This window comes from Hyperolius riggenbachi, chromosome 1 (genome assembly GCF_040937935.1).
Source record: "Hyperolius riggenbachi isolate aHypRig1 chromosome 1, aHypRig1.pri, whole genome shotgun sequence".
NCBI classification, from domain to species: Eukaryota; Metazoa; Chordata; class Amphibia; order Anura; family Hyperoliidae; genus Hyperolius; species Hyperolius riggenbachi.
The window spans coordinates 272,199,501-272,223,671 of NC_090646.1; the positions used below are offsets into that span (position 1 = coordinate 272,199,501).

Genomic DNA, 24,171 nt, shown 5'->3' on the forward strand with positions numbered 1-24,171 from the left:
GCAGTATAGATTAGATAGGTGCCAGCCTGCAGTATAGATTAGATAGGTGCCTGCAGTATAGATTAGGTAGGTGCCCCGCAGTATAGATTAGATAGTTGCCAGCCCACAGTATAGGTTAAATAGGTGCCAGCCTGCAGTATAGATTAGATAGGTGCCTGCAGTATAGATTAGATAGGTGCCAGCCTGCAGTATAGGTTAGATAGGTGCCTGCAGTATAGATTAGGTAGGTGCCCCGCAGTATAGATTAGATAGGTGCCAGCCTGCAGTATAGATTAGATAGGTGCCTGCAGTATAGATTAGGTAGGTGCCCCGCAGTATAGATTAGATAGGTGCCAGCCCGCAGTATAGGTTAAATAGGTGCCAGCCTGCAGTATAGATTAGATAGGTGCCAGTCTGCAGTATAGATTAGATAGGAAGGTGCCTGCAGTATAGATTAGATAGGTACCAGCCTGCAGTAGGTTAGATAGGTGCCTGCAGTATAGATTAGATGGGTGCCAGCCTGCAGTATATGTTAGATAGGTAGGTGCCCCGCAGTATAGATTATATAGGTGCCAGCGTGCAGTATAGGTTAGATAGGTAGGTGCCCCGCAGTATAGATTATATAGGTAGAAGCAGTGGCGGACACAGGCAGCAGTGGGCCCCTGTGCAAAATATCAATTGTGGGCCCCCCTGACCTGCGGCGCGCGAAGCGCGCCGCGGCAAAAAATGGGCGTGGCTATAACCTACGACGCGCGAAGCACGCCGCAGCAAAAAATGGGTGTGGATAGAACCTGCGGCGCGTAGCGCCGCGGCAAAAAATGGGCGTGGCAATGACCGGATAAGGGCGGAGCTAACTGTAATTTAAAGTGATCCCGGGGTGAGAGTGATATGGAGGCTGCCATATTTATTTCCTTTTAAACAATACTAGTTGCCTGGCGGCCCTGCTGATCTATTTGGCTGCAGTAATAAACTGAATTACACCAGCAACAAGCATGCAGCTTAATCTTCTCAGTTCTGGCAATATTGTCAGAAACCCCTGACCTGCTGCATGCTTGTTCAGGGTCTATGGTTGAAAGAATAAGAGGCAGAGGACCAGAACGGCAACCAGGCAACTGGTATTGCTTAAAAGGAGAGAAATATGGCAGCCTCAATATTATTCTCACCTCAGGTTCCCTTGAAAAGTGCAACGCAAAGACAGTGGGCCCAGGTTTTGGTGACCCTTTCCCCAGAAAATTCACATAATGTGAGCAGGTTTTCTCATGAAAATACACATAATGTGAGCAGATATGCCCAGAAAATACGTGCAATCATGTCGGCAGATATGCCCAGAAAATACGTGCAATCATGTCGGCAGATATGCCCAGAAAATACGTGCAATCATGTCGGCAGATATGCCCAGAAAATACGTGCAATCATGTCGGCAGATATGCCCAGAAAATACGTGCAATCATGTCGGCAGATATGCCCAGAAAATACGTGCAATCATGTCGGCAGATATGCCCAGAAAATACGTGCAATCATGTCGGCAGATATGCCCAGAAAATACGTGCAATCATGTCGGCAGATATGCCCAGAAAATACGTGCAATCATGTCGGCAGATATGCCCAGAAAATACATGCAATCATGTCGGCAGATTTGCCCAGAAAACACATGCAATCATGTAGCAAATTTGCCCAGAACATACATGCAATCATGTGGCAGACCTGCCCAGAACATACACGCAATCATGTGGCAGACCTGCCCAGAACATACACCTGCTAAAATAAATAATAAAAAAACCATTTACTCACCTGCAGCAGCAGACCTCCTGTCCCAGCCTCCATCCAGCGCGCAGCTCCCATGGGTGGTTGGGTGGATAGGTAGCCTGGTGGGTAGGTAGGTAGGCAGCCCTTAGCCGGGTGGGTAAGTAGCCTGGTGGGTGGCTGGGTAGCCGGGTGGGTGGGTAGCCTGGTGGGTAGGTAGCCTGGTGGGTGGGTAGGTGGGTGGTTAGGTAGCTGGGTGGGTGGGTAGGTAGCCTGGTGGGTCTTTAGGTAGGTAGCCTGGTGGGTTGGTAGGTAGCCGGGTGGGTAGGTAGGTAGGTAGCCTGGTGGGTGGGTAGGTAGGTAGCCGGGTGGGTGTGTAGGTAGCCGGGTGGGTGGTTAGGTAGCCGGGTGGGTGGTTGGGTAGCCGGGTGGGTGGGTAGCCGGGTGGGTAGGTAGCCGGGTGGGTAGGTAGCCAGGTGGGTAGGTAGCCAGGTGGGTAGGTAGCCAGGTGGGTAGGTAGCCGGCAGGGTGGTTAGGTAGCTGGGTGGGTAGGTAGACGGGTGGGTGGTTAGGTAGCCGGGTGGGTAGATGTGTGGGTGGTTAGGTAGCCGGGTGGGTAGCCGGGTGGGTGGTTAGGTAGCCGGGTAGGTAGCTGGGTGGGTAGGTAGCCGGGTGGGTGGGTAGGTATCCGGGTGGGTGGGTAGGTAGCCGGCAGGGTGGTTAGGTAGCTGGGTGGGTAGGTAGCCGGGTGGGTAGCCGGGTGGGTGGCTAGGTAGCCGGGTGGGTAGGTAGCCGGGTGAGTGCGTAGATGTGTGGGTGGTTAGGTAGCCGGGTGGGTGGGTAGCCGGGTGGGTAGGTAGTCGGGTGGGTGGTTAGGTAGCCGGGTAGGTAGCCGGGTGGGTAGGTAGCCAGGTGGGTGGTTAGGTAGCCGAGTGGGTAGGTAGCCGGGTGGGTGGGTAGGTAGCCGGCAGGGTGGTTAGGTAGCCGGGTAGGTAGCCGGGTGGGTGGGTAGCCGGCAGGGTGGTTAGGTAGCCGGGTGGGTAGGTAGCCGGGTGGGTGGTTAGGTAGCCGGGTAGGTAGCCGGGTGGGTGTGTGGGTATCCGGGTGGGTAGGTAGCCGGGTGGGTAGGTAGCCAGCAGGGTGGTTAGGTAGCCGGGTAGGTAGCTGGGTGGGTGGTTAGGTAGCCGGGTGGGTGTGTGGGTATCCGGGTGGGTAGGTAGCCGGGTGAGTGTGTGGGTAGCCGGGTGGGTAAGGTAGCCGGGTGGATGGGTGTGTAGCTATCCGGGTGGGGGGCCCGACTCCTATCCTCCCTCACTCACCTCGGGGCCCCCCTCCCGGTATGCGCGGCGGCGGCGGCGGCGGCGGGCGGGAGAGCAGAAAATCCAGGAAGTCTCCGCCGGGGCTGCAGCAGACACTAGAGGCTGCTGCCGCTTGGTCTCCCGTGTCTCCAACTTTGTACACTGCTCGCTACTTCCTGGTTTAGTAGCGAGCAGTGTACAAAGGAGACACGGGAGACCAAGCGGCAGCAGCCTCTAGTGTCTGCTGCAGCCCCGGCGGAGACTTCCTGGATTTTCTGCTCTCCCGCCGCATCGCATGAGGGGGAGGGGGGGCCGATGTGAGGGGGGAGGACAGGAGTAGGGGCCCCCCAGGTTAAAATAAAAATAAAAGGTAAAATTAAAAAAAAAAAAACTGCAATACTTAATGGGCCCCTGAAGCAGCGGAACTTCAGGGGCCCTTGTGCGGCGGCACGGCCTGCACGGCCGTATGTCCGCCACTGGGTAGAAGCCCTGCAGTATAGATTAGATAGGTAAGTGCCCCGCAGTACAGGTTAGATAATGTGGCTGCAGTGCTGGGGAGAGCGGGCATAGTTGTTAAAACTCACGTGTCTTCACGGATGCTCACAGCTACCATCTATTTTCTCTCCCAGCATCTGTGTATTGGTAACAGTGCCCTCCTGTGGTGGCATGCGGTCACATCATCATAGGGGGCGCTGTTACCAATACACAGATGCTGGGAGAGGAAATAGATGGTGGCTGTGAGCATCCGTGAAGACACTTGAGTTTTAACAACTATGCCCGCTCTCCCCAGCGCTACAGAGGGGCAGAGGGTGCGGGGCCTCCTCAGGCGTGGGGCCTGGGGCGATTGCCCCAGTTGCCACCCCCAAAGGCCGGCTCTGCATCTATGCTCCGGCCCCGCCTCCGGTTCTCTTCTGGAATTTCTGACTTTAAAATCTGAAAACCACTGTGCTTGCACAGCTGTGTCCTCGCTCCCGCTGACGTCAACAGGAGCATACTGCGCAGGCACAGACCATTCTGGGTTTTCCGACTTTGAAGTCGCAAATTCTGAAGTGAACTGAAGGCGGGGACCCTCGGAGCATCGGTGAGTGGCTGTGCAGGCAAAGGATATCTGCGGGGACCATTAGAAGCCCCGGGTAAGTTCCACTCATTTTCCTTTTCCCGTACACCCCTACAGTAGTCCTTTAAATGTATAAAAACCTCACCTCGACTGTTCCAAAAATGCTGTAAATGACTCTCCCCTCTCACTCAGTTACTACAGTATTTTAGTGGCTGTAGGGGGAGTTATGATGATATGACATCATTACACTCTGCTCAGCTCCACAAGTATAACAATGGAATTCCAGGACTTGGCTTATAGTACATGTCTATTCTGTAAAAAGGCAGTTTTTAAACTCACATTGCTATCAAGCTTATCTATTGCAACTTCTATACGTTTACAAGACTGCAGCTATCCTACCATGGATCATTTTATAATACATATATCCAAATATGAAAAGTAAAATTATGTTTTTGCCAGGAATTCTGCTATAAGGATTGTCTATGGTTTTGTTTGTGTTTGTTTTCACTAGTAAGGGATTCAATTCTGTCCTGCTAAGCTATAGTATGATCCGTTCAAGTGTAGGTTTGTTGACTTGCTTAGCCCGGATTACCAATGTTTTAAAAACAAACAGAAACAACTTCTTGTGTTTCTGTTTATTAGTTTACCCTAGAATCTGATATAGGCTTTGAAAGACCCTTTGTACATGTTTGTCTTTACATTCTTTGAGATTACACCCTTTTCTAGGACCATCGTTGATCAAGGTAACATTTATCCTTACAGCTGCTATGACCCTTAGAAGATTAATAATAACTGCATATTTGCTTTTTGCAGTGGACAGAGACATAACATAGTCATTGAAGGCAGGGTCCACATGCAGGCTTTTTAAGAGCTGTGCATCTATTGTTCCATCATATAAATGTTATGACAAACGACCATTATAAACAACAATCGTTTTGGGGCCACTAAGGTTCCATTTTGTCAAAGCACAGGACAGACAAACATCTACCATAACCATTTTTGCCAACGATCATTTTGTACATTTGTCTGTCCTGTGCCTTGACAAAGAGAGCCCTTAGTGGCCCCAAAACGATCGTTGGCTATAACGATCAGATGCCATAACGTCTATAGGATGGAACAATAAATGCACAGTTCCTGAAAAGCCCGTGTGTGGACACTCCCTTTGATGACTTGGATTTGTACTGCTACAAGGGCCCAGCACCAGCGCACACTCTAATTAGGTGTGCGATCCTATCAATAGGAAGAGACATAACCTATAAACCAGATTTCTGAAGTGAACCATATGATCACCTATGTCACAACTACTGTAAACCGGAACAAAAGAATTTCCCATCTCTGACAATTTCAGGGCAACAAGAAGCGAGAGGGACATGGGGGCTGACATATTTATTGTACTTTAAACAATGCCAGTTGTCTGGCTGTCCTGCTGATCTTCTGCCTTTAGTGCTTTTAGCCATTGACCCTGAACAAGCATGCATATCAGATTTATCTGACAAATATCTGACCATATTACCTCCATTCTTGTTTCAGCTGTGTGATTCACACTGTTGATGCTAGAATGACCCACAGTGTTCCATGCAACAGGTATTGCTATAAAGCATAAATAAATATGGTGGCCTCCACATACATCTTTCTTCAGGTCCCCTTTCAAGTCAAATGACAAGCACATTTTCCCTTTATTTTTCCAGTGAAGAAATTGCTGTGTTGTGCATGTGATTGCACTTGCAGCCTTTATCACTCAAGATGCTTAATTTCAGGAATACATTGAGGTGCATTAAAGCCAGGCATAACATTAAACTTTCCCCCAACCTTTAGCCCTATGCAAATAGCAGAAGGAATATTTACTTAAAGGGGAACTGAAGAGAGAGGTATATGGAGGCTGTCATGTTTATTTCCTTTTAGACAATACCAGTTGCCTGGCAGCCCTGCTGATCCTCTGCCTCGAATACTATTAGCCATAGCCCCTGAGCAAGCATGCAGCAGATCAGGTGTTTCAGTGGTTCAGACTTATAAGTCTGATCTGACAAGACTAGCTGCATGCTTGTTTCTGGTTTTAATCAGATACTACTGCAGAGAAATAGACCAGCAGGGCTGCCAGGCAACTGGTATTGATTAAAAGGAAATAAACATGACAGCCTCCATATACCTCTCTCTTCAGTTCCCCTTTAAAATTCCATGAAAACAGCCTTGCACAGCACAATGTTGTGCCTACAATCTCCCTCACAGATGATGGCACAGCGCCAGACTTTGACCTGTGGTCACAATAGGTAAGCTAGTAGTTTAACAGATGGATCTTGTTTATGCTTTGTAAGGACAGTGTTTCAACTGTTCCTATTTTCATAGTTTAAATATTACATTCTGGCATGAGTATGAAAGCTCATATACATTCTGTCGTATTTCCTGTTGCTTAGTAAAATATATATGTAAAAAAAGTTTAATTCGAAAATTGATATTGCAGACACGAGAGATACAGATGAAATTAATGATTCAAAGCAAATCTGAAGTAAGAAGAATTTAGAGGCTGACATTCATATTTATTTCCTTCTAAACAATGCAAATTGAATGGGCTGTCTTGCTGATCCTTTGCCGTCAATACTTTAAACTACAGACCCTGAACAAGCATGTAGATCAGGTGCTCCGACCCAAATCGGACCCAATAAGCTGCATTCTTGTTTCAGATGTGTGATCCAGACGCTACTGCAGCCAAATAGATCAGCAGGATTGCAAGGCAGCCAGTATTGTTTAAAAGGAAATAAATATGTCAGCCAACATATGCTTCTCACTTTAATGTTATTAAAAATGACCCTTACATGGTGACATGCAAATAAGTGGGTACTGTTTGAGTGAAAACAACGACCATTTACAGAGCCTGAACAATTTTAAGTGTACCTGAACTGACAGGTGGCATGAGATAAACATGGATACATACTGTAGCGTCTTAGAACTTGAATGTGCACATTTTTCCTTTCTTTTTTCATTTAAAGAATATTTTCAGTGCCCCCATAAGCATTGTGGGCGCTCAGATCTGCTGGCCTTCCCTCCGTCAAGGACCATTGCCCACCCTTTTCATTCTCTGCAGAACCCATGCTTTGTCCATTCATATGCACATTGTGTACGCACTTCCCTACGGCTGTGTGCGGGAGCCTTGCCTTGGAATGATCTGGACAAGCTTGATTACAAATTTTTCTGAACCACACATGCCCAGAACATTCCTGTCCGTCGCTGCTGGGCACAGCGATTCTGGTGTGGGATCAATAAAAGTGTGCCAAGAGGACAGAGCATGCTCCCTTGCTCCAACTAGCACTAAAGAGGCCCCAGGTATGGCCAAATCATATATTTATGCTTAGTTCAAGTACCCTTTCAATTAAAAATAAGTATATGAAACTGCAGGGAGGTTATACATATCTTGACTACTACTCATATACAGTAATTATCTCAATAATGTTTCTGTAGATATTATTTTATTCTGTGCTCTACAATTTGCTAGTAAACTTTTTGTTGTCCTGTACAATGCTAATTAAACTATACCTCTAAATTTTGAATTGTAGAAAAAATGGACATGGATGCGGCCTCAGAAATGCTTTTTGCCAAGGACTCCAAAGGGCGTGTTAGTTCACTGACAACCGTGCTGGGTCAAGAAGTAGATCGATTCAATAATCTTCTCAAAGTGCTTAAAGTAAGTTGCCCCAAATAGCTGCAAAAGGTGCTCCAAGAATATCTGTGTACTAAAATGTAAAAGTAAACTAATAATGTGTCTAACATCAAACACTTATGTCCTCTATACATTTATGCAAGCCATAGGTACATTTCTGTCAATCTAAATGCCAGTTTTTGGGAAGCTGTAATAGTTTAACTCACAAGTTACATGCTAATTCCAGTGCAACCAATTAAAGAATATCAATGCTGACTCAAAGCTTTGTTTGCCTGGAATTCAAATTGTTAGACAGACATTTGGTTTTCTTCAGACACACACCATTCATAGCTTAAAGTGCATCCGAGTTGAGAGTGATATGGAGGCTTATTTATTTCATTTTAGGCAATACCAGTTGCCTGGCTGCTCTGCTGATCCTTTGCTTCTAATACTTTCAGCCATATGCTGGGTACACACTATGATATTTTATGGTCGATTTACAGTCAGATCGATTATTTCCAACATGTCCGATTTGCTTTCCGATCGATTTCCGTTAACTGTTAACCTCATGTGAAAACCGCAATTCCCCCATGTTCACAGCTGCTAGCCGTCTTACTGACCATCGACCGTAAGTTAGAAGATGTTGCTTAGAAACAGTGTAGTTGTCAGCCAAAAGCATGCTCAGCTACTTAACTACCAAACAGATGCTTATCTCCTTCTTTCTAGGTCAAAATTTAGGGGGAACAGAGTTCTCAGAACTGTTGCACAGAGTTAACTGTGGCCAAGCCTGTCTGAGTGCTGTGCAGGGCTATAATGTGCTATGTTGCTATAGGAGCAGAGTAGCAAGCTGAAGAAGATAACCCGTTGCCTGAGGTGTCCACATGGGGGCTGTGGAAGTCATTGGATTGTACCAAAATTGCTTCCCCAGCTTAAAGAGACTCTGTAACATTAAAAAGATCCCCTGGGGGGTACTCACCTCGGGTGGGGGAAGCCTCCGAATCCTAATGAGGCTTCCCACGCCGTCCTCTGTCCCACGGGGGTCTCGCCGCAGCCCTCCGAACAGCCGGCGACTGTGCCGACTGTCAGTTCAATATTTACTTTTGCTGGCTCCAGCGGGGGCGCTGTGGCGGCTTTCCGTTCCGAACTACACGGAAATACCCGATCTCATTCGGGTCCGCTCTACTGCGCAGGACACTTGCGCCTGCGCAGTAGAGCGGACCCGACGGCGATCGGGTATTTCCGTGTAGTTCGGAGCCGACAGCCGTCAGAGCGCCTGCGCAGGAGCCAGGAAGGTAAATATTGACGTCACCGCTGCACGGACTCCACGGAGGGCTGCAGCGAGACCCCTGACGGATGGAGGACGGCGTGGGAAGCCTCATTAGGATCCGGAGGCTTCCCCCACCCGAGGTGAGTACCCCCCAGGGGATCTTTTCATGTTACAGTTCCTCTTTAAGAGGGAGACATGTTTATGAACCATTTTGTGTCCCCGGGCCAGAATGCACATTGCAACTAAAGGGCTAATAGAAAGGAAAATATGGTGGAAGGAAAAAAGGGTGCCGATGGCCAGTGGACAAAAAGGGAGATGCCATAGACTCTAATGCATTTATCACTAATACAGCAAAAAAAGCAGACAAAAGGGGGCTCGATAAATATTGTTAACAACATTAGAGCATTAAAGTTTTTGAAGTATGTTATCGTTTTAGAAAATTGCAACTTTATAGTTTTTGTCATATTGTTTCGTTTGTATGTACAGATTTTACATTATCAAAGATATTATCGTTTCTTTGTGTAAAAGGGTGTTTCTGCGGGGGTAGTGGTTAGGGTTAGGCACCACCAGGGGGGGTGGTTAGGGTTAGGCACCACCCGGGTGCGGTTAGGGTTAGGCAGCACCAGGTGGGGGGTGGTTAGGTTTAGGCACCACCAGGGGGGTGGTTAGGGTTAGGCACCACCAGGGAAGTGGTTAGTTTTAGGCACTACCTGGGGAGGGTTCTGTGTAGAGTTGGGTTAAGCTATATTGTTGAATTACGTAACGATTTTTAACGTTAATATATTTTCTTATCAACTCCCGTCTGGTTTAAAACAGTATTTATTGTTAACCAGTTTCGTTAACAATGTTTATCGTTATTGAGATTTCGTTATCCACCGGCGCCAATTCGTTATCCAGCCGGGGGCTTTTTTTTCCCTAGTGCCCTATTTTCATGCACACAAAAATATGACAGTAAGGGAATAGAGAACTGAATATAAGACCAGGACTTGGAAGAGGTGGCTAGATGGGTCATATTAAACTTTTAAACTTTGTTTTCTTTGATCATTCATCTAAGTCTTCAGAAAGTATGATTTGAGGGTTTCAGCAGCATAAATAGTTTTTTTCTGACTGACGTTTAGTTGTAATCTAAAACACTACGTGCAAAGAATACATATGGCTACAATCGGAGCAGCTTGTGACATTGGATTTTGCAGCTTAGGGAGCCATGGTACATCTTTCCTGGCAGAAATAGCATTTAGAAAATAATTTAGGCTGAAAGGAATGTGTTTTTAGTGCAGCATGATTGTTTAGTCTGTCATTTTGCTGTGAAAGCATTACGCTTGCTGCATTTGTATGATTATGCTATGATTTTACAATGGCAGGAATGGGATTACTGTTAAGATGAGGCGTAGAGAGCCAGGGGGCCCTGTAATGACTTTGTTACAAGACCTTATCATCAGTAGTTACGCTTTTGATGAATGTACTTTGCTGATATGAGATTAAACACTAGCGTTTGGTTCTGCTAAACTGAATGTGGATATTCTACATGCTAAGTATGATTTATTTCCTGCAGAATTCTCTGGAGACCCTCAATAAAGCTATTGCTGGCTTAGTGGTCATGTCTGAGGAAATGGAAAGAATATACAAGAGCTTCTTGAACAATCAAGTCCCCACATTGTGGGCTGATGCTGCATATCCCTCATTGAAACCACTAGGCTCTTGGGTTAAAGACCTTCTGCTGAGGACATCATTTATAGATGTAAGTAGGTGTGAAATATCCACTGGTGCAAGATGGGAATGTTTATTTACAGCACATGGCAGTAGTAAGCCCTTTGAACAGACAACATAAATAACACAATGTTTTTTTCCTGTAGGCATGGATTCGAATGGGTCAACCAAAGTCATTTTGGATATCTGGTTTCTTTTTCCCCCAAGGTTTCCTCACAGGTAAGAAAATGCTAGCATTGTATTCTCGTGTGGTTCCGGTAGCATACGTCGCTTGCATTACTATGGCTCACACAGTTTTCATATTATCCTTTTAACCACTTGCCGACCGCCCACAGCCGATGGGCGGCAGCAAAGTGGACGCCTTAAGGACCGCAATATGCCTGTCGGCGGCGGGTCCTTAAAGTGAACCTTAAGCCAGAAAAAGCGTTGCGGCCCGCAATAGCGCTAATTACAGTCGGGAATGCGGAAAAAGCTATGCGTGGCTAGTCCTGACGGGCCTGTTGGCAAAAACGAAACTAGCTGGCAGCGGGGGACCAGAGGATTAGTGAGTGGCTGCAAGGGCACAGGACTGCTGCAGTGCGCTGGTAGAAGCCCCAGATGAGTAAAACTCATTTTTTTTTCTGGCTTAAGTGTCTCTTTAAGGCGTGTCCGGCCAGCGATCGCGTCACTAATGACGCGCGCTGCCGCCGGCATAAAGCCCCGCCCACCTGGCCCGATACACCGCCGGCCAATTAGCAGCGCCGGCGGGGTTTGAATCAGCGATCTGGCCAATCAAAATGTATAATACACTTTGTTTACATGACAAAGTGTATTATACAGGCTGCCTCCTCCTCCTCCGCACTCTTCGTCCGTGCATCATCAGAGGAGGAGGCAGCCCTGTCGTAAGCTGCAGAACACTTGTTTTTTTATCTGTAGACCCCCCGATCGCCCACCCCAGCCCTCAGGACACCCCCTGACCACCCCCAGCACACCCCTGTTTACACCCAAGCACCCCCTAATAAACCCATCAATCACCCCCTGCCACTATTTGCCGACGCTATAATTTAGATTAGGTCCCTAACTGCCCCCTAGGGTCCCTTGATCACCCCCCCCCCTACTCTCAGATACTATTGTATACATTTGCCTTACCCACTGATCACCTGTTTATCACCTGTCTGTCACCTGTCTATCACCCCTTGTCACCACCACCCATCAGAACAGACCCTAAACTGTCCCTTGGGGGCACCTGATCACCCACCCAGACCCTCAGATTACCCTCAGACCCCCCTCCTGATAACCTCCCCAGTGCATTGTTTACATCTATTCTCCTCTGTAATCACTCACTGATCTCCCATCGGTCACCCCCTGTGTCTGCCACCCATCAGATCAGGACCCAGTCTTCCCCATGCGGGCACCTAATCAACCCCCCACAGACCCCCCCCCCCCCCCCCCAATCACCTTCCCAGTGCATTGTATTTGATTGTGCTGTAATTGTATTTGTTTGTGCTGTAACTGTATTTGATTGTGCTGACATCGTAATTGATTGTGCTGTAATTGTATTTGATTGTCCCGTGATCGGCTTTGATTGTCCCGCGATCGGCTGTGATTGCCCTGTGATTGTCCCGTGATTGGCCTGTGATTGTCCCGTGATTGACCTGTGATTGTCCCATGATTGCCCTGTGATTGGGCTGTGATTGCCTTGTGATTGGCTGTGATTGCCCTGTGATTGGCCTGTGATTGGCTTTGATTGTCCAGTGATTGGCTTTGATTGTCCCGCGATTGCCCTGTAATTAGCATTGACTGTCCCGTGATTGGCTTTGATTGTCCCACGATTGCCCTGTGATTGGCTTTGATTGTCCTGTGATTGTTTCTGATTGCCTCTGATTCCCCACTCGCCACCACCCCCCTGTCACTATCCTAGTAATCTAAAAACAGTGATCAGTGAAAACTGTCACTTTTTTAGTATCACTAGTGTTAGCAGTTAGGCCAGTTAGCTAGGCCCCTTTGTTAGTGTCAGTTAGTCCTCAGCCCACTGCACCACAGTCACTAATTAGCGTCATCACTGTCGCTAATCAACATTGTTACTATATAGTATCTGTAAGTGATCATTACTGATCGCAGTCAGATCTATTAGGGTCACTAGGATCCACTAAAAAACGCAGTGTTTGCCCGATCAGGTCTGATTGTTCGCCTGCACTTGCGTTCAGCCCACCCCACCGCAGTGACAGAATTTTTTTTTTCTGATCACTGCAAAAACCACTATACACTATATGTGCACTGTAAACATCAGTTTTTATTTTTTTTTAATCAAAACTCAGTGATCACAGCTTTCTACCGCTCAAATACTCCCTTTTGTTGGTAGGTGCTCTTTTTCCTGGGTAGTTTTAGAGGAATACCCCCTAAATTTAGCAGTCCACCATGGCAAGAAAGGGGTATTCCGATGATGAGGTGTTCAGGTACATGGCCCAGTCGGATGAGGACGATTGGGACAAACCATTTGATGAATCATCTGGGTCAGAGTTTGAACCTGAATTGAGCAGTGGCTCACTGACCAATAGCGATGACGAGGTTGAGGTCCCGGCTAGAGCCAGGCGTACCACACCCCATGTCGTTGGACAGCAGGTGGCGCAGGATCAGCCTCAAGGGCAGCAGAGTGGTGCTCGTGATGGTCTGAGATTTCATGGTGGGGCAGGCACCAGCAGCACAGCATCTCCTGGACCTGGAACCAGTACTTCCGTACACCCTGGTGAAGTGGCGAGCACCAGCATGGAAGTTGAAACTGGTTCGGTGGCACGTGCAGTAACACCCCAGTCGCAGTCACCAAGGAGACGGGCCCGTACTACCCCTAGTTTACCAGAGGTGCTGGCAAATCCAAATTGGCAATCCCCTGATTCCGCCGCACCCGTACTGCCCCCTTTCACTGCCCAGTCTGGAATCCAGGTGGAGACAGATAATCTAGGATCACCCCTAGACTTTTTTTTATCTGTTCATCACCCAGGATCTCTTAGACCTAGTCGTGGCAGAGATCAACCGTAAAGCCACACAATTTCTAACCGCCAATCCGAATGTCCCCCTTGCCCAGCCATTTCGGTGGAAAACAATTCCAAGTTTCCGAAATTAAAAATTTTTTGGGCCTTCTCGTACACATGGGACTAATCAAACAAAATGTGTTGCGGTCTTATTGGTATACGGACCCATCACAACATGTTCCCCTGTACTCTGCTGCCATGTCCAGGACACGATTTGAGAACATCCTGCGCTTCCTGCACTTCAATGATGACGAAACCTGTCATGAACGTGACCACCCTGCTTTTGACCGGCTCCACAAAATTCGGCCCCTCATAGACCACCTGTCATCAAAATTTGCAGATGCTTATACCCCTGAACAGCAAATCTGCGTAGACGAGTCCCTCATACGTTTTACCGGGCGCCTTGGCATCAAACAGTACATCCCAAGCAAGCGCGCCCGGTATGGGGTGAAACTGTATAAGCTCTGTGAAAGGGCCACAGGCTATACATCAGGGGTGCCCACACTTTTTCGGCTCGCGAGCTACTTTAAAATTTGCCGAGGCCAGGAGATCTACCAACGGCCCAAATGCTAAGCACGCCCCCTCCCCCCCCCCCCGACGTAGGTTAGCCAGGTGTATGTGCCTGCACCATAGGTTACGTGCCCTCAGTATAGGTTAGCCAGGTATATGGGCCCTCAGAATAGGTTAGCCAGGTATATGGGCCCTCAGTGTAGGTTAGCCAGGTATATGGGCCCTCAGTGTAGGTTAGCCAGGTATATGGGCCCCCAGTGTAGGTTAGCCAGGTATATGGGCCCCCAGTGTAGGTTAGCCAGGTATATGGGCCCCCAGTGTAGGTTAGCCAGGTATATGGGCCCCCAGTGTAGGTTAGCAAGGTATATGGGCCCCCAGTGTAGGTTAGCCAGGTATATGGGCCCTCAGTGTAGGTTAGCCAGGTATATGGGCCCTCAGTGTAGGTTAGCCAGGTATATGGGCCCTCAGTGTAGTTGAGCCAGGCATATGGGCCCTCAGTGTAGGTTAGCCAGGCATATGGGCCCTCAGTGTAGGTTAGCCAGGCATATGGGCCCCTAGTGTAGGTTAGCCAGGCATATGGGCCCCTAGTGCAAGTTAGCCAGGCATATGGGCCCCCAGTGTAGGTTAGCCAGGCATATCGGCCACCAGTGTAGGTTAGCCAGGCATATGGGCCCCCAGTGTAGGTTAGCCAGGCATATGGGCCCCCAGTGTAGGTTAGCCAGCAGGGGCGTAGGAATAGACCCTGCAGCCCCTGCAGTTGCAGGGGGGCCCCTAGCAAGTCAGGGGCCCGGAGGAGGAAAGGCTGTCACCACCGGCGTACCTACCGGGGATGCGACTCTCTCAGCTGCAGGGGGGCCCTGCCGCCCGGGGCTGCTCTGGGGCCCGCTCACTGTGCGTGGGGGGAGCGCTGCTCTGGACCCCCCAGCAAGGTGCTCAACTGGCCGCAGCGTCTAATAGACGCTGCGCCAGTTCATTCCCCGCAGCCCCGCTCCAATAGCCTGCATAGTCTCCGGCAGGCAGAGCAGGGCTACGGCAAGATGGCCGCCGAAGAAGCCCTACCCTGGAGACTATTTGTGTGTCTAGCACAGGGCTTCGGCAGCCATCTTGCCGTAGCCCTGCACTCTGCCTGTCAGCGCGGGAGATGTGCTGCAGGAGGACTCGGGGAGCTGCGAGCCAGATGCCGGGAGAGGAGAAGACTTCTGTCAGGTAAGTGAATTGTTTTTTTTTCACAGGTGCATTTTTTTTTCTAGTGTCTGCTGCCTACATTGTGATTTTCTGGTCACTGCTGCCCACATTGTGATTTTCAGGTGTCTGCTGCCCACATTATGATTTTCAGGTGTCTGCTGCCCACATTATGATTTTCAGGTGTCTGCTGTCCACATTGTGATTTTCAGGTGTCTGCTGCCCACATTATGATTTTCTGGTGTCTGCTGCCCACATTACGATTTTCTGGTCACTGCTGCCCACATTGCGATTTTCTGGTGTCTGCTGCCCACATTACGATTTTCTGGTCACTGCTGCCCACATTGCGATTTTCTGGTCACTGCTGCCCACATTGCGATTTTCTGGTGTCTGCTGCCCACATTATGATTTTCTGGTGTCTGCTGCCCACATTGCGATTTTCAGGTGTCTGCTGCCCACATTACGATTTTCAGGTGTCTGCTGCCCACATTACGATTTTCAGGTGTCTGCTGCCCACATTACGATTTTCAGGTGTCTGCTGCCCACATTATGATTTTCTGGTGTCTGCTGCCCACATTGCGATTTTCTGGTGTCTGCTGCCCACATTACGATTTTCAGGTGTCTGCTGCCCACATTGCGATTTTCAGGTGTCTGCTGCCCACATTACGATTTTCTGGTCACTGCTGCCCACATTGCGATTTTCTGGTCACTGCTGCCCACATTGCGATTTTCAGGTGTCTGCTGCCCTCATTACGATTTTCAGGTGTCTGCTGCCCTCATTACGATTTTCAGGTGTCTGCTGCCCACATTGCGATTTTCAGGTGTCTGCTGCCCACATTGCGATTTTCTGGTGTATGCTGCCCACATTAGGATTTTCTGGTGACTGCTGCCCACATTGCGATTTTCTGGTGACTGCTGCCCACATTGCGATTTTCTGGTGACTGCTGCCCACATAAGGATTTTCTGGTGACTGCTGCCCACATTAGGATTTTCTGGTGTCTGCTGCCCACATTACGACATTCTGGTGACTGACTGCTGCCCACATTAGGATTTTCTGGTGACTGCTGCCCACATTACGATATTCTGGTGACTGCTGCCCACATGGCGATTTTCTGGTGACTGCTGCCCACATTGCGATTTTCTGGCCCACATTACGATTTTCTGGTGAACACTGCCCACGTTACGATTGTCTGGTGAATGCTGTCCACGTTACGATTTTCTGGTGTACGCTGCCCACATTACGATTTTCTGGCCCACATTACGATTTTCTGGTGAACACTGCCCAAGTTACGATTGTCTGGTGAATGCTGTCCATGTTACAATTTTCTGGTGAACTCTGCCCACATTACGATTTTCTGTCCCACATTACGATATTCTGGTGAACGCTGCCCACATTACGATTGTCTGGTGAATGCTGCCCACGTTACAATTTTCTGGTGACTGCTGCTCACGTTACTATTTTCTGGTGACTGGTGCCCACATTACGATTTTCTGGTGAACTCTGCCCACATTATGATTTTCTAAAGGCCCACATTACGATTTTCTGGTGAACTCTGCCCACATTACGATTTTCTGGCCCACATTACGATTGTCTGGTAAAATGCTGCCCACTTTACAATTAATTTACAGTGAAACGCTGCCCCATTACGATTGTTTGGCACCTATGGGGGGGGCCCCATCCAAATATTCGCAGGGGGGCCCAGTGATTTCTAGTTACGCCCCTGTTAGCCAGGCATATGGGCCCCCAGTGTAGGTAAGCCAGGCATATGGGCCCCCAGTGTAGGTTAGCCAGGCATATGGGCCCCCAGTGTAGGTTAGCCAGGCATATGGGCCCCCAGTGTAGGTTAGCCAGGCATATGGGTCCCCAGTGTAGGTTAGCCTGGCATATGGGCCCCCAGTGTAGGTTAGCCTGGCATATGGGCCCCCAGTGTAGGTTAGCCAGGTATAGGGGCCCCCAGTGTAGCTTAGCCAGGTATAGGGGCCCCCAGTGTAGCTTAGCCAGGTATAGGGGCCCTCAGTGTAGCTTAGCCAGGTATATGTACCTGCAGCGTAGGTTAGCCAGGGACCAGGTCCTCTGGACTCCTGGAACCTCTGGCAGGCAGGCCGCTGGCCAATAAGAATGTCGGGGAGAAGACGGCAAGACGCGGTGAGGAGAGAGGGAGGAGAGAGGAGGCGCAGCCGCTACGTCATGGCTGGGGGCGGCACTGGGCATGTTACAAGCACGCACGTTGCAGGCTGCCCGGCGCCGCCCCCAGCCATGACGTAGCGGCCGCGCCGCCTCTCTCCTCCCTCTCTGCTCGCCGCGTCTTCTCCCCTGCATTCTTATTGGCCGGCAGCTAAACATGCTGCTGGCCGCAAAATTTAATGAGAAGCGGCCAAGAGGCCGTGATCTACCGGTAGATCGCAATCGACCTATTGGGCAGCCCTGCAAAACATCTTATTTTAGGGTCTATGAGGGAAAAGATTCAAAATTGGAGCCGGTCGGATGCCCTGACTACCTGGGGAGCAGTGAAAAGGTTGTGTGGGACTTGGCGTCTCCCTTGTTCCAGAAGGGGTACCATCTTTATGTGGACAATTACTACTCAAGTGTGGCCCTCTATCAGCACTTAAAGTTAGAAGGAATCCGATGCTGTGGCACCATGCGGCCTAGTCGCCGGGGCTTCCCCCAATGGCTCATTACCACCAAACTTCAACGGGGACAGAGGACCGCATTGAGTGCTGATGACCTGCTCGCAGTGAAATGGAAGGACAAGAGGGTCGTTTACTTTCTGTCCACCATTCACGCAGACACGACAGTTGAAATTCAACGGCAAACTGAGGTCATTAAAAAAACCCTTGTCATCCACGAGTATAATACCAACATGGGAGGGGTGGATTTCAATGACCAGAGGTTAGTGCCCTATTTACTTTCCCACAAAAGAAGGCGCTGGTATAAAAAAAGTGTCTTTTTATTTAATTCATGTAATGATTGCAGAGACCCTAAAATGCCAGGACAGACCCTACGAATGATGCCATTTTGGAAAGAGGACACGCCAAAGTATTCCGTGAGGTGCATGGTGAGTTCATAGAATATTTTATTTTTTGTCACAAGTTAGCAGAAATTGTGGTTTTATTTTTTTTTCACAAAATGTCATTTTCCGCTAACTTGTGACAAAAAATAAATTTTTCTATGAACTCACCATGGCCCTCATGGAATACCTTAACGTGTATTCTTTCCAAAATGGGGTAATTTGTCACAAGTTAGCGTAAATTGATTTTTATGGTTTTTTTCACATAGTATCATTTTCCGCTAACTTGTGACAAAAAATAAAATCTTCTATGAACTCCCCATACTACTAACGGAATACCTTGGGGTGTCTTCTTTCTAAAATGGGGTCATTTGTGGGGTTCCTATACTGTCCTGGCATTTTAGGGGCCCTAAACTGCGAGGAGTAGTCTTGAAACGAAATTTCTCAAAATGACCTGTGAAATCCTAAAGGTACTCATTGGACTTTGGGCCCCTTAGCGCAGTTAGGGTGCAAAAAAGTGCCACACATGGGGTATTGCCGCACTCGGGAGAAGTAGTTTAATGTGTTTTGGGGTGTATTTGTACACATACCCATGCTGGGTGGGAGAAATTTCTCTGTAAATGGACTATTGTGTGTAAAAAAAATCAAAAGATTGTCATTTACAGAGATATTTCTCCCACCCAGCATGGGTATGTGTAAAAATACACCCCAAAACACATTATACTACTTTTCCTGAGTACGGCAATACCACATGTGTGACCCCTTTTTGCAGCCTAGGTTTGCTAAGGGGCCCAACGTCCAATGAGCACTTTTAGGCTTTACAGGGGTGCTTACTATTTAGCACCCCCCAAAATGCCAGGACAGTAAATACACCCCACAAATGACCCCATCTTGGAAAGTAGACACTTCAAGGTATTCAGAGAGGGCTATGGTGAGTCCGTGGCAGATTTCATTTTTTTTGTCACAAGTTAGCAGAAATGGAATTTTTTTTTTTTGTCACAGAGTGTCATTTTCTGCTAACTTGTGACAAAAAATAAAATCTTCTATGAACTCACCATGCCTCTTTATAAATACTTTAGGAATGTCTTCTTTCCAAAATGGGGTCATTTGGGGGGTATTTATACTATCCTGGAATTCTAGCCCCTCATGAAACATGACAGGTGGTCAGAAAAGTCAGAGTTGCTTTAAAATGGGAAAATTCACTTTTTGCACCATAGTTTGTAAACGCTATAACTTTTACCCAATCCAATAAATATACACTGAATGTTTTTTTTTTATCAAAGACATGTAGCAGAATAACTTTCGCGCTCAAAAATATAGGAAATTTCACTTTATTTGAAAAATGTTAGCACAGAAAGTTAAAAAAGTCATTTTTTTTGACAAAATTCATGTCTTTTTTGATGAATATAATATAAACTAAAAATCGCAGCAGCAATCAAATGGCACCAAAAGAAAGCTTTATTAGTGAGAAGAAAAGGACGTGAAATCCATTTAGGTGGTAGGTTGTATGACCGAGCAATAAATCGTGAAAGCTGCAGTGGTCTGAATGGAAAAAAAGTGCCTGGTCCTTAAGGGGTAGAAAGACTGTGGTCCTCAAGTGGTTAAACAACAGCAGCCCCTTTCACCTGTTACATTTATTAACTGGCAAGGGGATTTCTGGCCATAAAACTACAGCAAATCTCATAGCAGCACACTCCTATTCCTCTGTGTCAGATTGTGATTGTAGACTCCTTAGGTGTATTTGAGCTGTCATTTGAGTAATTTGTAATTGTTAACATGGCATTGACATATGGATTTGTTTTGAATATATTTTATTTGATTATTTATGATGCAGATAATGTTATATAAAAATGTGTTTCAGGTACTCTTCAAAACCATGCTCGGAAATACAACTTGCCAATAGATGAACTGAGCTTCCATTATAAGGTTCTTCCATGCTATCGAGATCAGGGAGCTGTCATTGAGGCCTTAAAAACCATAAAATTTGGAGAAGAGTTGCCAATGGATAAACAGGTAGGAGTTATTATTATTTTAGATCTTCAAATACAAGAAGAAATGATGTTCATTACTATGAATTTGTGAACCTCATGACCATGCTACATATAATTTTAATCACAGAATCCAGAGATAGAGCAGACGTGTCATTGATTTGTACTGCATGATCCCAGAGCAGGACCATCCACCAGGCAATCCAGACAGGTTCCTAGGCCTAGTGGGTGTCAAGGAGCCCCCATGCCACCTTCTTTGACCTCTCTTCCTTTCAGCTTACCAAAAGGACCACAAGGGGCCCCAAAATATGCTACATTGCCTAGGGCCCCGTTACATCCTAATTCATCTCTGCATGATCTCGATCTCTTTAACATGTAGTTGTCTTTAAAAAGCTATGGGGGCAGCCATTATTACCTGCATGTACAAAATGCTGTTTCTCAGATAGCTGTGTATCAGATCATCTAGCTATAATGGTTTTTGAGTCACTTACTGGAACATGTATGGAGTCAGAGAAGTCGGAGGTAAATATAAGCAGTATACATGTCCCAAACAATGTAGAATATATTCTAGAAATAGGATATACAGTATCACAGCTGGGGAACTAGTAATCTTACAACGAGGTCCGGATTGCATCCTCCATAGATCTCAAATGGCAGGTGTGTTCTGTAAGCGTCTGCTAGATTTTTATTCCTGCTATGTCCACTTAGGCACTTTTCACGTCTTGGCATCTCTCTCAGAGGAAACATGTACAACAATAAAAACACTTTGGCCTCGATACATAAAGCATTACCTCATGCGGTAATGCTGAAAACAGCAGACTTTCCCGACCACGTAGAAATGTGTCAATTCATAAAGGCTGTTACAGCATGAAAAGCTGACATTACCGACCAGGGAGATAAATTACCGACTTGGCTGTAGTTACCTCCAACACATGTCAGTAAATTGTCAGCAAATGTCAATTCATAAAGCCTGCAACAAGCGGTAAGCCTGGCGATAGTTACCGACATCTCTGGTGAGGCGTTAACAAGTTACGGACACCTCTGATGAATGCAAAGTGCAGAGAGCCGAAGTCTGTTTGAGTCATCTGTGGAGAGAGCCAGAGAGCCGTCTGTGTGAGTCATTTGAGCAGGCAGGGAAAGTCTGTGCGAGTCATCTTTCTGAGTCATCTGAGTGAGTAATTTGTGCAGGCAGGAAAAGTCTGTGTGAGTCATCTGTCTGAGTCATTTGTGGAGTCATTTGTGCAGGGCAAAAGAGAGAATTGTCACACTGCTCTACTCTACCGCTCAGGGGCGCCTAAAGACACTGGCACTAAAGGCAGCTGCTTGGAGCGGCATGAAGGGGGGGGGCGCTGCTGCGGGGGGGGGGGGGGGGGGAGGAGGAGACTGCGGCTGATCGACACTATTACAATCAGCTGCGGCTGCTCTGATCGTGGATTATTTACACCACGTGCTCTGCCGCCTATATCCACGCCCCCCGTCCAGGCCCAGCCAAATCACTTGCAGCCAGGAAATCACTAGAGTCCCACCCACTCCACCTCCTCCTAATCACCTATCCCGCCCCTCTCCTAGCAGCAGCAGCACGATTTGTTTACTGCATGCGGCGCCGCCTCTAACTCCGCCCCCCGTCAGCCAGAAGTTCGGGTCCCTGGGCAGGCTGGGCTTCCCGCTGTCTGACCCATTGAAGCTTCCCCTGTGTCCCCGTGTGACGAGCAGGCAGAGGTGAGCTGCAGGGGGGAGACTGGGATCAGCGCAGCAATGCTGATCAGTGCAGAGGAGAGAGGAGGACAAGGCAGCTGTGCACTCTGTGAGCCCAGAGCTGTGTATATCGGCATTGTAGCATGTGAGCTTTACGATGCTGGTATAGACAGCTCTGAGCAGCTCACAGTGCACAGCTGCCTGTCCGGAGACTGACACACATCCCATGACCCCTGCTTCTCTTATCAGCGCTGCTGCCAGGAGATCCTCACTTCTGATAAAAACCCTCGCTGACCGGCACGTGCTGGGGGGGAGGGAAGCAATAAATAGCTGCATACATGCTGACAGTGGGGGGAAGGGTGGGGGAGATAAACAGGGGCACACAAGTTAGAGCAGTTATCTAGTACTTAGCTCTGGGTGCCCATACATCTAGCCATGATAGGCAGATCAACCAAGAGACTCTCTATGAACAAATCTGATCAGAGAGAGATCTGTCAGCTGCCCATACACCACAGTCTGATTCCCAATCAATTTCATGCTGAAACTGATCAGGAATTGGTCTTGTGACGCCGCATCTGACCGCCCGACGCTATCCCCTAATGTAAGTGGTGTCCCCAGGTGCCCTGTGCAGTAGAGGTTACCTGGCAGTGTCCGTCTCTGCTCTGCCTCACATACATGTGCCCTACGCAGGTGTATATGTGGGTGTGTATGTGACATCATATGTGGGTGTGTATGTGTCCCCAGGTGCCCTGTGCAGTATAGGTTACCTGGCAATGTCTGTCTGTGCTCTGCCTCACATACATGTGCCCTACGCCGGTGTATATGTGGGTGTGTATGTGTCCCCAGGTGCCCTGTGCAGTATAGGTTACCTGGCAATGTCTGTCTCTGCTCTGCCTTACATACATGTGCCCTACGCCGGTGTATATGTGGGTGTGTATGTGTCCCCAGGTGCCCTGTGCAGTATAGGTTACCTGGCAATGTCTGTCTCTGCTCTGCCTTACATACATGTGCCCTATGCCGGTGTATATGTGGGTGTGTATGTGTCCCCAGGTGCCCTGTGCAGTATAGGTTACCTGGCAATGTCTGTCTCTGCTCTGCCTTACATACATGTGCCCTATGCCGGTGTATATGTGGGTGTGTATGTGTCCCCAGGTGCCCTGTGCAGTATAGGTTACCTGGCAATGTCTGTCTCTGCTCTGCCTTACATACATGTGCCCTACGCCGGTGTATATGTGGGTGTGTATGTGTCCCCAGGTGCCCTGTGCAGTATAGGTTACCTGGCAGTGTCTGTCTCTGCTTTGCCTCACATACATGTGCCCTACGCCGGTGTATATGTGGGTGTGTATGTGACATCATATGTGGGTGTGTATGTGTCCCCAGGTGCCCTGTGCAGTATAGGTTACCTGGCAGTGTCTGTCTCTGCTCTGCCTCACATACATGTGCCCTACGCCGGTGTATATTATTATTATTATTGATTTATAAAGCGCCAACATATTCCGTGACGCTGTACAAAGTAATATATGGGTGTGTATGTGTCCCCAGGTGTCCCCATGTTCCCTGTGCAGTAGAGGTTACCTGGCAGTCTCCGTCTCTGCTCTGCCTCACATACATGTGCCCTACGCCAGTGTATATGTGGGTGTGTATGTGTCCCCAGGTGCCCTGTGCAGTAGAGGTTACCTGGCAGTGTTCGTCTCTGCTCTGCCTCACATACATGTGCCCTACGCCGGTGTATATGTGGGTGTGTATGTGACATCACACAGGTACCCACATATACGCTGGTAACCACGCAGGGCATGTGTATGTGAGGCAGTGCGGAGGCGGAGCCATTGGTGGACACAGACAGGTAACGTATACTGCACATTACCATTATTTTCTGGTGAATCATTGCTGCATTAATGTACCCCTGACGCCAGTATTTTTAATATGTTTTCCTCCGAGGTGCTGTGTGACTAGCAAACAGCTTCATCCTCCCACCTCCAGCACTCCCTGCGGCCCCCGTTCTGACATCACATATGGGCAAGGAGGAAGTGGCAGTTCTTCCTCCCTGTGCCCATGCTCAACTCAGCCCGTTCCACCTGCCGCTTTACTTCCCGTTATG

At 48.2% G+C, this 24,171-nt stretch overlaps 1 protein-coding gene across 1 annotated transcript in view; it reads left to right on the top strand.

Annotated features, from left to right (window-relative positions):
• Positions 1 to 24,171, top strand: part of DNAH6 (dynein axonemal heavy chain 6) — a 443,662-nt gene that overhangs the window by 393,776 nt on the left and 25,715 nt on the right. Inside the window, exons 73-76 of the mRNA XM_068233571.1 lie at positions 7,626 to 7,753; positions 10,528 to 10,713; positions 10,829 to 10,901; positions 20,252 to 20,403. Coding sequence (XP_068089672.1) covers positions 7,626 to 7,753; positions 10,528 to 10,713; positions 10,829 to 10,901; positions 20,252 to 20,403 — 539 coding nt within the window. The remainder of the gene's footprint in view (positions 1 to 7,625; positions 7,754 to 10,527; positions 10,714 to 10,828; positions 10,902 to 20,251; positions 20,404 to 24,171) is intronic.